Source organism: Canis lupus, chromosome 16 (genome assembly GCF_003254725.2).
Source record: "Canis lupus dingo isolate Sandy chromosome 16, ASM325472v2, whole genome shotgun sequence".
NCBI lineage: Eukaryota > Metazoa > Chordata > Mammalia > Carnivora > Canidae > Canis > Canis lupus.
The window spans coordinates 28,327,185-28,342,420 of record NC_064258.1 but is presented as its reverse complement, the minus strand read 5'-3'; the positions used below and the strand labels follow the sequence as shown (position 1 = coordinate 28,342,420).

Below are 15,236 nucleotides of genomic sequence, written 5' to 3'. Positions count from 1 at the left end.
CCAAGAAAGTCCTAGAATAAAGTCAACTAGTATTCTTGCTTCCGACGCCTTCACCCTGCTGGGTCCGTAGCAGGCCACACCCCGAAACCCCGCCCACCTCGGCCCGCCCGCCCGCCCTTAAAGTGGTCCGGGAGCGCCTATTCCTCAGGCAAGCGGTGGACCCACCAAGAACCTTTACTGTTTGAAGATTACAAAGCCAGTCGGCAACTCACGCGAGACCGAGATAGGATTCTCGCGAGAACCCTGGGAGGCGGCAGTGATGGCGGCGGCGGGAACCGGACCCGGACCCGGAGTAGATGCAGGACCCGGCCCAGCAGCGGCCGCAAATGCAACAACGGCGGAAGAAGGGGAGATAAAACCGGTGGTAGCAGTGGCAACTGCCCCGGCTGGAGAGGGGGCATCTGTTGCTCCAACTGCGGAACCTAGTTCTGGAGAGGCAGAAAGCGGGTGAGACGTCCTGTGGCCCGAGGAGGATGGAGGGAGGGAGGCCCACCCCTCTTAGAATTCCGCGGCTCCCGGGAACCCTCTTGCCCGCCCCCTCCGAACCTAGGTCTTGCAGCTAACGGCTCGCCCTGCCCCCTCGAGGAGTGTAGTCCCGCCCGCCGCTTGGCCCGTCCCCTTGGCCCTCCCCTCTGAACTGTGTCTGAAACTACGCCCCTTCTCACATCTTTCTCTGTGAGAGTCCAGGTTCTTGTTCTCTCCCCTGCTCTGGCACCCTAGCACGGGGCTCGTAGCTTACTCTTAGAGCAGGAACCCCTCAGATATCCCAGAGAAGAAACCACTTTGGATTGCCGGACTGGAAGAAGTAACGGTTCCTCTGTAAGCAGAGTGGGAGAGCTGCATCTCTGCGAACCTCCCCGAGGACCAATTCCATCCAGTGTAGATTTGTTGGTAAGGGCAGATTAGGCTTCCCTGTGCCCTATGGGGCTGCGTCTGTCTAGGCCATATTCTTCCTAACCCTGGGCATCCAGGCTGAGAACAGGCTTAGTTGGAAAAAGCTGTAGGAGCGTGAAGTTCAGCTGTACTTTGATCGTTATCTTTGGAAATAGGCACTTTGAGGTTTGTTTCTCTTGAAAATTCTTACTTGAGTGCTTTCATTATCTTGTAGGGATGCAAATTCAGTTGATGTAGGTGGTGGTTTGGAGACCGAATCCTCTAATGGAAAAGATACACTAGTAAGTACTTCTTTTTGGATGTATGCAAGGCGAAATAGGTTTTGTTTTTTAAGTTTTTAAGTGACTCAGAAATACAGTTGGGTCAACTACCTTGATTTTCTAATTGCTCTGTGGACACAGGAAGGTGCTGGGGATACTTCAGAGGTGATGGATACTCAGGCTGGCTCGGTGGATGAAGAGAATGGCCGGCAGTTGGGAGAGGTAGAGCTGCAATGTGGGATATGTACGAAATGGTTCACAGCAGACACCTTTGGCATAGATACCTCGTGAGTATTTTTTGTGGCCTCTGAGAATCGCTTTATGAAAAAAATGTCAACATGTTCAACAGCTGAATGATAGTTTGTAGGCAAACATAAAAGCATATTTCCTATGTCTTCTAACCCCTGTTCAGTGAATAGTAGGATTTGAATCAGGAATTGTTTTAATAACCTGGGCTTGTTTCCTACCTATTGAGGGCCCAGACCAAATAGGTGCAACGTTAAGTATTATCCTTGCTTTGAGCTTACTTGGTTGGGAGACAAAGCTGTGCAGTTGTGAAGCAGTATATAAACAAATATGGGACAGTATCATTTAAATGTTGTTTTAGTGTTAATGGATTTGGGGGAAAGGGTTGGTGCGTATGACAGACAAAGCCTGTTGTCAAAAATCTGAGATGACCTGTGCCTATTCATGCTTGAGCCATTTTTTCTTTCCTTTAACTCACTCCCTTTAAGTATCCTGTGTTTACTCCTCAACATATTTCCAATCTTTTACCTCTTCTAATGAATTAAAATCATTTTATGATTGAGAATAAAAGGCTGTTGCTTTATTGTAGGGATTCAGTAAACAGCTAGCAAGTGCTTGATGTTGATCCACTGTCTATGGAAATAATTCTGCTAGCTCTCCGTGGTGTTCCTTATGGTCCATATTATGCAAGTAAATTTAGATTGTCTCAAAATAAGACTATTATGAAATTCTTCCTCATTGGGTGGATTTGTGAAGAAATATCTTCCTTTATAGTTTATTGTATGCTTTCTAGTTAAAAAGTTATAATGGGTTTTAGAAATGCTAATGTTCTTTTTTTTGTTTTTTAAGATTTTATTTATTCATGAGAGACAGAGAGGCAGAGACATAGGCAGAGGGAGAAGCAGGCTCCGGGCAGGGAGCCCAATGTGACTTATTTCCAGGACCCCGGATAATGATCTGAGCCAAAGGCAGACACCCAACCACTGAGAAATGCTAATGTTCTAATTCACATGTGATTGATGACCTTAAGATAGAATGTTAAAAAAAAAAATACTGAAGGATCTGGAAGAAAGAATTGATCTTGTTAGAAGGCTCTGTAGGGAGAATATACAAGATAAGCAAAGCTGGTCACCTAGACAGACAAGACCTAAAATTGGGCCGCTTTGGCCAAGGAGAGTTTATTTGGATAAGTAGAGCCTAGGAAAGGAAATTTACCAGAGGGATAATTTAGGTAGATCTAGGGAAGAATCAAAGCACAGTTTGGAGTTTTGGTAAAAACCAGTTTGTACCTGAATTTGAGAAGTTACACCTAAAGCCCACCTAGGTGGGACAGATTACCCTTCACAGCTGAGATGGAGGAAGTGAGCCAGCAGGGTAGGAAAAAGGCTGCTGTAAACATGTTATATTTCAATTAAATAACAACTATCTACATATCTGTAGTTTGAGGCTTCGCTTTATCTTTTTTTATTAAGATTTTATTTATTAAAAAAAAAAGATTTTATTTATTTATCCACAAGAGACACAAAGAGAGGCAGAGGGAGGAGAAGCAGACTCCATGCAGGGAGCCCGATGTGGGACTCTGATCTTAGGACCCCTGGGTCACACCCTGAGCCAAAGGCAGACCCTCAACTGCAGAGCCACCCAGGCATCCCTCTTTCTTTCTTTCTTTCTTTCTTTCTTTCTTTCTTTTCTTTCTTTTCTTTCTTTTCTTTCTTTTCTTTCTTTTCTTTCTTCAACTTTATTTATTGATTCATGAAACCGAGAGGGGCAGAGACATAGGCAAAGGGAGAAGCAGGGTCCTTGTGGGGACCCCAATGTGGGACTCGATCCCAGGACCCCTGGATCACAACCCTAAGCCAACGGCAGATTCTCAACTGAACCACCCAGGCACCCTGAGGCTTTACTTTCTGAGATGATTTTGTCACAGTGGCTGTTGAACAGAAAGGATTTGAGAGCAATGTAAAGGCAAGTGAACTCAATCTAAACATTCACAGAAATGTTTATTTCTTGAATGGTGACAGTAGACACACACTCAGGAAGCTGCTCTTTGAGGATATCTCAAGCAAGTTTCAGCTGAATCCAAGATTATCCTGCTTTTATTTTGATTTCTTCTCTTACAACTTAAACCAGTCTCCTATTTTTCTGTTACCCTTCTCCTTTTTTTTTTTTTTTTTTTTATTATTTATTTATGAGAGACAGAGAGAGAGGCAGAGATACAGGCAGAGGGAGAAGCAGACTCCATGCAGGGAGCCCGATGCAGGACTCAATCCTGGGTCTCCAGGATCAGGCCCTGGGCTGAAGGCAGCACTAAACTGAGCTACCTGGGCTGCCCTACTTTTCTCCTTTTTAAGACTAAGGTCTCCCTGTACTCTACTTTTCCAGTCATTGGGTGCAGTCCCTACCACACCTCTTTCTCTAATGCATTGGTTTCCTCAGTTATATCCTCAGTATCCATCATTTTTTTAAATCTCTCCCTTTCTCTGGCATCTTTCTGTCTGCCTTTAAACAGACAAGTCTTCTCTTGCCCCAAACTTCCCTCTTAGGAGGTTTCATCTTCGTGATATAAGCACCCTTAGTAGGTAGAATTTTCACCTCCTGCACCCCTCCATTAGTCACCAAGCTTTACCAACTTTTTTCTCTTCTTATGTAGGGGCTTGTCCTTTCTGTTTTTATTAATTTCACCCTAAGTGAGGCCTTCTTTACCTTCTGTTGGAGCTTCCAAAAAAGCATCTTACATACATTTGCTTTTTGTAATCTCTTTCTTCAGACCCATCCTGTCATGCAACTTGGAATTTTAACCATGTCACTTCGCCTTCAAGGAGTTCCTATTACCCACAGAAAATATCCAACTATACCTGGTTCCTTGCACTTCCTACCTATCAAGCCTTACTTTTTACTTTTCTTTTTTTTAACCATATCCCTGACAAATCCCCTCTCTGAGACAAATTTATTTAACAGCAGTTTGCCTCTCTGCCCCCTAGTTGGCCCTTTCTCATCTCTATACATAGTTCACACCTAGAGAAATGAAAACCAAATCATCTTCCCAAATCCAGTTCATAACTTATGTCCTCCAGAAATCTTTTCTCTTAAATCTGAAGTTACTACTTGGATGCTTAAAACTCTAATAGACTAATTACCATCTGTAGGATTCCTTTGATAATGAGATAAGTAATATTTTGTGACTATGTGTTGTTTTCTTGAATAATTACATTTTTAAAAAAGATTTTATTTATTTTAGAGAGAGAGCAGGGGGAGGAACAGAGGGAGACAGAGAGAGAGAGAGAATCTCAAGCCAACTCCACGCTCTGCACAGAGTCCAATGCAGGGCTCAGTCTCCCAACCCTGCCATCACAACCTGAGCCAAAATCAAGAGTCAAATGCCCAATCTTCTGAGCCACCCAGGCACCACAATTATTTACATTTTTAATTAATCTTGTCATAGTTTCTCTCTGCCCTTTCCAACAGTGTTACTAGCACTTTAAATAAATATTTAAGTATTTAAATAAAATTTATATACATTTATATAGCTGTTTATATTTACATATCATTTACATACAAATATTTATATATAAAGGTATTTAAAGAGCCTGCTTTGTCTTCCACAACTGGCCTAGGATAATCTTTTTAGGTGCTCAAATACTATAACAAACTAGCTTGGACAAGATCCCAGTGAGAACCTTCCTGGTGATGAATTATCCACTATGGTAGATAATGTCTTATTAAATTTTTGTAACACAAAAATCCATCTATTTGTAAAAATACAAGCCTTATTTTGGTTTTGATGACCTTTTTAAGTTGTAATTGTATATTAATATATTTATATTATTCCCTTAATTTCATTGTGAGAAAGGGATTCTTGTTGATTCTGTTGATTTACTTCTCATAAAGAAATGTGCTAATCTGTTTAATCTGGCTGTTCTGCAGATCCTGTCTACCTTTCATGACCAACTATAGTTTTCACTGCAATGTGTGCCATCATAGTGGGAATACCTATTTCCTCCGGAAGCAAGCAAGTAAGAACAAACTATGGAGTGCTGCAAAATTGTTCTCTGGTTAGCTGCAAAACAAAAGGGATTTGGACGTAGCAGAATCAGAAACCCCTGCCTGGTAGCTGGTAGAAGTTCAGGTTTAGCTCTGAGTAATGGCTGTTGTCCATTTCAGATTAATGATGACTCTATTTTTAGCTGCTGTAATTGCTAATTTGTGGACCACCTAGGTTAATATTCTTTTGGTAATAGATAATACTATAGATAACTTTTTCTTCCATTTTGTTTTTGATAGACTTGAAGGAAATGTGCCTTAGTGCTCTGGCCAACCTAACATGGCAGTCCCGAACACAGGATGAACATCCGAAAACCATGTTCTCCAAAGATAAGGTAGAGAAGAAATTAATGTAATTGCACAGTTATGCCAAAGAATTAGGTGGAACTTCTAAATATACTTTTTAACAATAAGTACTTTCCCCCCAATTTTTGTGAATATACGACTGTAGATTCAGTAGTTACATGTTACTTATTTCATGTGATTTACTAACTTCTTAGTATGTGCAAATTATGTCATTTGGCTTAGTTATTAGTTGGGTGAATTGTTAAATAGTTTTGGTTGGCATTATAGAAGTAACAACTGTCTATCCTGCAAGTAATAATCAGATCTTGAGGGGAACCTTCTCAGCTCAGTTTAGCTATTTGTATAGATTGTTATTACAGATTTTGTCAGAAGGAAGAGGATGAGTTTATTTAAATGAGTTATCCTATTATTAAACTGCAGCACCACACAATGAAAGTCAGGAGTCAAAATTAGATGATTAACCCATCCATGAGTCTTTCCTATACTGTGATTCATGGTAACAAAATAAAATTAAATAAATTTTAGAATGTGGAGTTTACATTGTACCTAGTATACTTTTATACCTTCCTACTTTTCATTTAAAACTGAAACAAAAGGGCAGCCCCGGTGGCGCAGCGGTTTAGTGCCGCCTGCAGCCCAGGGCGTGATCCTGGAGACCCTGGATCGAGTCCCACATCAGGGTCTCCCTCTGTATGATGCCTGCTTCTCCCTCTGCCTGTGTCTCTGCCTCTCTCTCTCTGTCTCTATGAATAAATAAATAAAAAATCTTAAAAAAAAAAAAAAAAGAAAACAAAAATTTCACCAAACAGTGCTTATCCTCTGATCTTTTCCCTCTGTACTCTGTTATTTCCTGTTCTAGGCAGGGCTAGATTTGATCTGCAAAATTGATTTTATAACTTACTAATTGATGCGATCTACAGTTTGAAAGACACTTGTATAGGGTGTCTGGTGAGACCAGTGTAGTTGGGATCAGGGATTTTCTACTGAATAGAAATTAGGATCTAGTCCTATAGACAGCCTGCTCACCTTCTTTTAATTCCTGCATTAAAGATGTGTTGTGATTAGATTTGTTTTTTTTTTTTTCTTATTTTTTCCTCCCAAATTATTTTGAATTTTTCAAATGTATAGAAAAATTCAGGTAGTACAGTGAACATCTGTTTATTCTTCACCTAGATTTACCAGTTGTTAATATTTTATTGCATTTACTTTATCATCCTGTCTATATTTTTCTCTAAGCTACGTGAGACTAAATTGAACATTATATCCGGTATTCTCTCATAATGATAATACAGTGATCATACTCAGAAAATTTAGTGTTAATGTAATATTATTGTCTACTTATATAAAGTTTTTATTTTTTATATAAAATATATAGTTATATTTTCTTACTGTTATTATTGTCTTAATATCTTTCATAGCTTTTTCCTCCATCCAGGATCCGGGCAAGGATCACACATTACATTTAGTTGTAATGTCTCTCTCTTTCTCTCCTTTTCTCTCTCTCTCTCTCTTTTAAAGTAGGCTCCACACCCAACATAGGGCTAGAACTCATAACCCTGAGATCAAGAATCACATGCTCTACTCATTGAGCCAGCTAGGCATCCCTATAATGTCTTTTTTGTCTTTAAAATAGTTCCTGAATTTATTTTACTTTGTTTTTTCAGTCTGCTATGACATACATTTATTTATTTATTTATTTGCAAAGTTTATTTAAGTAATATCTAATCCCACTGTGGGGCTCCATCTCACAACCCCGAGATTAAGTGTCTCATGCTCCTCCAACTGAGCCAACCAGGCACCCAAGTCTGCTGTGACAAAAATTTTGAGGATCTTAATTGTTTGGCATGATGTTCCTCAATTTGCATTTATATCTGATTGTTTTCTCATGAGTGAATTCAGGTTAAACTTTTTTTTTTTTTTTTTAGAGAGGGAAGTGGGGCAGAGGAACAAAGAAAGGGAGAGGGAGAGAGAGAATCTCAAACAGGCTCCACGCCCAGTACGGAACTTGATACAGGGCTCGATCTCACAACCCTGAAATCATGACCTGAGCCAAAATCAAGAGTCAAATGCTTAACCGACTGATCCTCTCAGGTTAAACATTTTTGGCAAGAATATTATGTACATAGTGTACATTTTTCCTTGTGTCACATCAAGAGACATAAAATATTGGTTTGTTTTATCATTAGTGGTTCTAAATTTGATTACTTTGGTAAAGAGGAGGTCTCTGCCAGATTTCTCCATTGTAAAGGGACCTTTTCTCTTTGTAATTATTAAGCAATCTGTGTGGTGATGCCTTGGGATTGTGTGAATGTATTGTTTGAACCCTTTCGAGCAGTGATTTTAGCAACCACTGATTATCCTAGCCTGAATCAGTTAATAGAATGGTCGCTGTGAAAAAGAATATATTTATTGCTTGCAATTCTTCTGTAAAGAAGAATTTTCCTTTCTGTCCATCCTTTTTTTTTTCTTTTTGAGTATGACTGCGGATTTGTGTTTTTTTTTTTTTTTTAAGATTTTACTTATTTCAGATGGGGTGGGAGAGGGGCAGAGGAAGACACAAACTCCCCACTGAGCAGGGAGCCAACAACCTGGGGCTCAATCCCAGGACCCTGGGACCATGACCTGAAGATGGACACTTAACCGACTGAGCTACCCAGGTGCCCCAGATTTATAGTCCATTATTGGATTTCTGATTCTGGTGCTTGGATTTGACCAGTGTCAGACTGCTGACTCCTTACACTTTTTGATATGTCTCTATCAGTTTTTGAACTCTTCTTTCTGTAACAGCAGAATATTCCAGACTTCCTTTCTACTTTCCCTGGTTCAACCTTGGTTCCTTTTATTTTATTGTTTATTTATTTATTTTAAAGATACTATTTTTAAGTAATCTTTACACCCAACATGGGGCTCGAATTTACAATCCCGAGATCAAGAGCCACATGCTCCACCAACTGAGCCAGCCAGGTGCCCCAACCCTGGTTCCTTTTGGTAAAAATTTGGTTTTCATGGAACTAATTGGTAGAAGGTATTAGTGGTTGACTCTGACTCTGGTGGACTTTGGAAGAATGGTGAGAATGGGGGAAGGCCAATGTCAGATCAAGCTCAGATATTATTTTAGTCACGCCAGCAAGAACTGGTGAGGACTACAATCAAAGCAGTGGGGATAGAAAGGAGGCTAAATTGGTGAGAATTTCTGAAGTCTTAAGAATTAATTTGGTGTTAGTTTAGATGTAAAAGTTGTACACAAGAGAAGAATCAAAGATGACCCATGGTTTCTAGCTTGTGATTCTAGGTAATAGGTGATTCTGAGCATTAAGAACAAGAATAAAAATCAGCAGAGCAGATTTGTGAAGTAGGATACAAAGTTTAGTTTTCTCTTTCTTTCTTTTTTTAGAGGGTGGGGGCGAAGTGCAGAGGAGGAGGGAGAGAGAGAATCTTAAGCAGGCTCCATGCACGGGAGCTGGACTTGGGGCTCCATCTCATGACTCAGATCATGACCTGAACCAAAACCAAGAATCCTACGCTTAACCAACTGAGCTCCCCAGGCACCCTCCAAAGTTTATAGCTTTCTTATAAGAAGTTTGAGGTGCCTGGGGGGTATCCATATAGAGATGTCAGAAGCAGAAACAAGAACTCAGGAGAGAATGATTTGGGAGTTGTCCAAATGGCACCTAAGAGAATGGGGTAGAGGAAGATCTTTCCCTCCCAACTAGATTGTAAGCCCTATGTAGCTAAGATATGTATATACTTATTTGAAATTCCTCACAATCTATATGTTGTTTGCATGCAATTGTGTGTTTGTTTAATCATGAAAAGACTAAATGTGGATTTTTCTCTCAGTTCTGACAAGGTCTTTGAAAATGCTGCAGTTTTCTTTCCTTTTTTGTGAGTATAACTGAAAGCAACTGTAGAAATCTTAATATATTTTGTTTTAAAAATTAGGATATCATACCATTTATTGATAAATACTGGGAGTGCATGACGACCAGACAGAGACCTGGGAAAATGACTTGGCCAAATAACATTGTTAAAACAATGGTGAGTAGACTAAAATGATTAGACTCGACATTTTGGATGTCAGTGTTCTTTGTAAGAATTAAATTTGTTTAAGTCTCACTGAAATAATGTGATGACTAAGAAAATGAGAAAACTTAGTTCTAATTCTTGGAGAGTGAGGTATCGCTAATTGTAAATTTTAATAGGTTTCACACAGTCACAAAGTTGTGTCTAAAGTGAATATCACCCTGGTTGTTTTATACACGACACTGAAACCTTTTCTACTGTACTTTTGCAAGTATAATTTTATATTGACATTGCAGACTATTTTTCCTTTGCTTTAAAAACAAAAACAAATAACACTGTTTTAAACATTATTGTCCTTAGAATTAAAGAGAGCACCTGGGGAGAAGCCAACAGCAAGCTGTTAACAGTGCTTATCTCTGTGAGGTGGAGGGATAGGTGAGGATTCTGAAGGACTTTGGCTCTCATTTTTTCAAGTTTCTCTGTTTGAATTTTTGGATGGTCTTGTGTTAATTTTCTAATCAGAGGGGAAAGCAGTAGTATCATTTTGGGAGATTACACTTAGGAATTGGAGTTGCTGGTTGATCATCCATTCAGCACCACTTTGAAGTATAAAATCTCCAATAATGCTAAAATACTGCTTCCTTTTAGAGTAAAGAAAGAGATGTATTCTTAGTAAAGGAACATCCTGATCCCGGGAGTAAGGACCCAGAAGAAGATTACCCCAAATTTGGACTTTTGGATCAGGTACTGTGTACTCCTCTTGATTTGGAGACTGAGATTTCGGCTTTATTAACATTTTACTGTTTGCCACTGCCACTAGAGGCCTCTCACATTGTGGGCTCCAAGGGAGGGTTTCTGCTATATGTGGGAAGAGGGAGCCCTTGCCTTAAACCAGGAGACTAGCATTTTAGTTCTGGCTCTTCCCCTTAATGTTATGGCTTTATGCATATCCTTTTTATCTTTTTTAACTTTCCTCACTTGTATCACAAATAAGCTGTGCTGAGTTACTTCTAATTTTCTTTCCGTCTCAAAGTTTACTCTTAAAAACTTTTATATTAGCAAGAAAAATTTGTCGTGAATTAGAATTTGTGTTGTGGGGCAGCCCCTGTGGCGCAGCGGTTTAGCGCCACCTGCAGCCCAGGGCGTGATCTGGAGACCCTGGATCGGGTCCCACATCGGGCTCTCTGCATGGAGCTTCTCCTTCTGCCTGTGTCTCTGCCTCTGCCTCTCTCTCTCTACATCTCTATGAATAAATAAATAAAATCTTAAAAAAAAAAGAATTTGTGTTGTGTATCTAGCATAATGAAGAAAAAGAAAATTTCCACTCTGTACAATGGCAGAGGTCACATTTGGTGTGGCAGAAAGCCACATCTTTCAGCTGTGCCTTAAAATGTTTGATCAGGGATCCCTGGGTGGCTCAGCGGTTTGGCGCCTACCTTCCGCCCAGCGTGTGATCCTGGAGTCCCGGGATCGAGTCCCATGTCGGGCTCCTTACATGGAGCCTGCTTCTCCCTCTGCCTGTGTCTCTGCCTCTCTCTCTCTCTCCCTCTCTCTGTCTCTCATGAATAAATAAATAAAATCTTTATTAAAAAAAAATGTTTGATCAGTCAGCATTGAAAATTCAAGGTTTCTTTCTTTTTTTTTTATTATTCATGAGAGACACACAGAGAGAGGCAGAGACATAGGCAGAGAGAGAAGCAGGCTCCATGCAGGGAGCCCAATGTGGGACTCAATTCCGGGACTCCAGGATCACACCCTGGGCCAAAGGCAGGTGTTCAACCACTGAGCCACCCAGGCGTCCCGAAAATTCAGGGTTTCACACAGAAATGTTACTGTATACAGGTCCATTGCCCGATGATGTACAGTAAGCCAAAACCTGACACCAGTTTTGTAGCAGAGAAAAGAGGTTTTATTGCAGGGTTTCAAGCAAGGAGATGGGAGAAAATTTCTCAGATCTGCTTTCTCGAAGGATAGGGGTTGGGTGTATTTAACCATAAGGAGTCAGGATGTCAGGGAGTGGTGTGTAGGTTGAATGGAATATGCTAACTGATATAGGGACAAAAGGAGGTGTCCTCCTTTCTGGGCATGTGCATTCAGGAATCAAGCCTGTTTATGGGTCATTTGCTCCAAAAATAGCAGCGCAGGATGATGAGGTAGAGGGCACCTGGGGGTATGTCCTCCTAGAGGTTACTTTTGTTTGCTCTTTGTCCTTTCTGTGCATTTGGAGGAATTCCCTGTTTGCTCCAGTCTTAGCTAGCCTTATCCTTGATCAGTCAGCTTCTGCAAAACAGGCTCATAAATCAGTCAGTTTTCTTAGAGTAGATGAGTCCAGCATTTGTTAATGTGCCAATTTTAGAAATTCAGATTTCTGTCTTTTTTTTCTAAAAGATCTGATTACAATGGGCCTGAATTCCCACAGGGAGCTGAGAAAATGAGGCTTAGGCACTGCTGTTTGCCACTGCCCCCCTCCACCATTCCACCCCCAATACATTCTTAACCACTGTGATCCTTACATTTGGCCCACTTCACACTCGTTACTTGTTGATCTCTGAAGCATCCAGGTTTGGGACCCTGCAAATTTCAGGTTTGTCAGTTTTGATTCACATTCTTAGTGTTGTCAGTTTTGATTCACATTCTATTAGAATTTCCTGGTTTTTTGAGCATTGCCACAGTGGTTTGATTATATAGCCTTTATAATTGAATATGTTTTTCCCTCTAGGATCTTAGTAACATTGGTCCTGCTTATGACAACCAAAAGCAAAGCAGTGCTGTGTCTACAAGTGGGAATCTAAATGGTAAGTGTTTAAATGTCTCCTTGATGAAATACTTGTAAGCTGTTGAATCCAAATATGCCTAGCATTGGGCATCCTTTGGGTTGACTCTTAACTGGATATTTACAGAGGCTTTACAGTCCCGAACTCAGTTTTTGGAAGCTAGCTAAAGATTAGATGGTAGTGGAGATCTTTTTGTCCCTTTACACCATAGTTTGGTCTTAAGTGAAACAGATTTAGCATAAGACAACATACAGGTTTAAGGTTAGATTTACTGTGTTTATTTTAGACTCCCTATCTGTATGTCTGTATCCTCATCACTAACATCTAATGTAGATTCAGTTGCTGTCTGCTCTTACTCCTAATTCAGCTTCTATTTAACAGAACTCCTTTGCCCATCTTCTCATTTTTCTTGCCCTGAAACTTTAGTTTATTCCCATGACAGCATTTCTGTACTGATCACTCACTATAGATGCTTTTCTATCAGTAATCCACCTAATGACAGGAATGGCCTTCAGGATTAATGGTAATCTAATGAAAGTTGGGGTAGCTGGGAGGTAGCTAGCTATTCAGCTAACACATGGTGTCATTAACTTGTCCTTTGGAGCAATAGCATCTTAAATCTGTAATCATTTCCACTGTTACTAATATTCTAAGATGGGTTGGAAATAGCTAAGCATATTGTTTATCTTTTTACACCATTTTTCCCCTTTTAATTGTTTAAAATCTGACAAATACATGGTGCCACTTCTGTTCTTACAGGTGGAGCCTCTTTTGGAGGTGAATTCCTCCTCTGTCTTCTTTCAGCCTCTCAGACTTAAGTATTATGTGGTTTGGAAAATGCTTTTTGCTGAGTTGTGGTAGAAGCTAAAACTAAGTTGAAATTTTAAAGCATCGTGAAAATGGTGGCAATAGCACTTGATATGAAACCATAGTTCCAGTTGAATGTTAGTAATTAAAAGCTTATACATTGTCATATTCTGCCTAACATGGCCAGCAGTCCCCTTAGTAGTTTTATTTCAGGTAGATATAAAACTTCTCTCTTAAATTAATCAAAATACAAGTAACAGTTAAAAATTAATAGTTTTTTAAGGTAACTCAAACTAGAGATAATGGATGTTGCAACAGTTTAACATTAAACCTTGTTATGAAAAATAGGAATAATACCTGATATGTTCATAAAAGGAAGTTCTGTGTGAATCTGGTCCTGTATGTGCAGAATATGACTTGCTCTCAATGTCTTGATCTTTTTCATTGCAGCAGAACTGCTGATAATTTCCAAGCTTGCCCCAAATTAAGATACAGTACTCTATGTAGTTGTTTCCATAAAGGTGTTTTCCTGCAGTTCAGGGACATTTTCTGGCAGATGGAAAAACAAACTGAGAGGAAAGACAGAACTGGACAAGGATTTCAAAGTACCTATTTCAGAAATCACTAGGTAGGAGTCCTTGTGGCCTGAGTATGTAGCTAAATTATTTTTTGTATGACATATGTAAATTGTCTACTGATATTTGCTCTTAATTCCACAAGCTAGGTTAATCTAACTTGAATTTTATACATTGGCACAGTAATTGTAAAAGTTGCCTGCTAAATTTAAAGCCTTTCTACTTGTGTCATGCGCAACTGGAGTGGATACCTAGTAGCACTGGAGAGAAACACCTTTTTAGTATTTCCGTTTCTGTTTTCTATGTTTTATGTACCTTTGTCTTGTTGGATATTCTAGTTAAGTGCTTTAGCAGATATTGTGCCTTTATTACGTTTATGGAATATATCATGCACAGTTCAAGCGAGTGAACATCTCCTTATACTGAGGATATTCTTTGTGAATGTTTGTATTGATTTGGGTGGGAAAAAAATATTACTCTTGCAATTGTTTTTAGATGTGGGTATTTGGAATCTGGATGAATGAAAATGCATTTGTGTCACATCCTCAGAAAGTGTACTTGTAGTTATAGTTTATTAAGAAAGGAAGGTTGAAAATGTAATACCGGTGTTATCAGTGCTACGTTCCTTTGAGCTTACCACCAGAGCCCAGTGTTCTGAGCTGTGAGAAGCTCAGCAGACTCTTTCAGAACCAAGGTGAAACCCACTATGCTTTCAGGAAGGAAATCCTCCTGTGTGTGGTGTTACACAAATGCACGTCGGGAGTGTTAGTCTCCATGGAATTTCCATATCCTGGGAAGCTTCTGTCACAACTCATTGAAAGTGATCTGCCTTCTCTTCAAAGGGGGAATTGCAGCAGGAAGCAGTGGAAAAGGAAGAGGAGCTAAGCGCAAGCAGCAGGATGGAGGGACCACAGGGACCACCAAGAAGGCCCGGAGGTGGGCAGAACACCCGCTCCCACTGTTACACCATTCTTTGGTGCTGGCACAGTCCATCAGAGGGAAAAGAACTGTACTCTTCACTAGCTCAGGTGTCTGAGATTAAAAAGCCTGTCCATTTTTCTCAAATCTTGAGCACTTTGAGGGGTAAAATAATCCCAGGCTAGGAATCCTGATTTACAGATTTGTTAAAATCAGCCCTGGGGCAGCATCCTGTGGAGTTAAGTTCTGTAGGACATCTCGAGAAAGGGTAGGTTGGGGAGAGGGAGAGCAGACCCAATATTGAACTTGAGCTCTTTTACTTCATCTTTGCTGTGCCTCTTCCCTTTGCTTTGTACAATAAATCCTGGTCTTATTTAGGTTGGCAAGGTAGT

The 15,236-nt window shown here is 40.1% G+C and overlaps 1 protein-coding gene across 8 annotated transcripts in view; it reads left to right on the top strand.

Moving 5' to 3' along the window:
- The first annotated feature begins 225 nt into the window (after positions 1–225).
- ASH2L (ASH2 like, histone lysine methyltransferase complex subunit) overlaps positions 226–15,236 on the top strand; it is a 32,438-nt gene continuing 17,427 nt past the window's right edge. The window contains exons 1-10 of one of the 8 annotated variants that reach the window (XM_025429963.3): positions 226–447; positions 1,109–1,175; positions 1,290–1,441; positions 5,325–5,413; positions 5,682–5,776; positions 9,690–9,785; positions 10,419–10,514; positions 12,490–12,565; positions 13,304–13,321; positions 14,769–14,862. In XM_025429963.3, the coding sequence (XP_025285748.1) occupies positions 260–447; positions 1,109–1,175; positions 1,290–1,441; positions 5,325–5,413; positions 5,682–5,776; positions 9,690–9,785; positions 10,419–10,514; positions 12,490–12,565; positions 13,304–13,321; positions 14,769–14,862 (971 nt within the window). In that variant the 5' untranslated portion in view covers positions 226–259. Of the gene's footprint in view, positions 448–540; positions 892–1,108; positions 1,176–1,289; positions 1,442–5,324; positions 5,414–5,681; positions 5,777–9,689; positions 9,786–10,418; positions 10,515–12,489; positions 12,566–13,303; positions 13,322–14,768; positions 14,863–15,236 lie in introns of those variants that run through there. The other 7 variants (XM_025430039.3, XM_025430478.3, XM_025430335.3 and 4 more) reach the window with 7 other exon arrangements.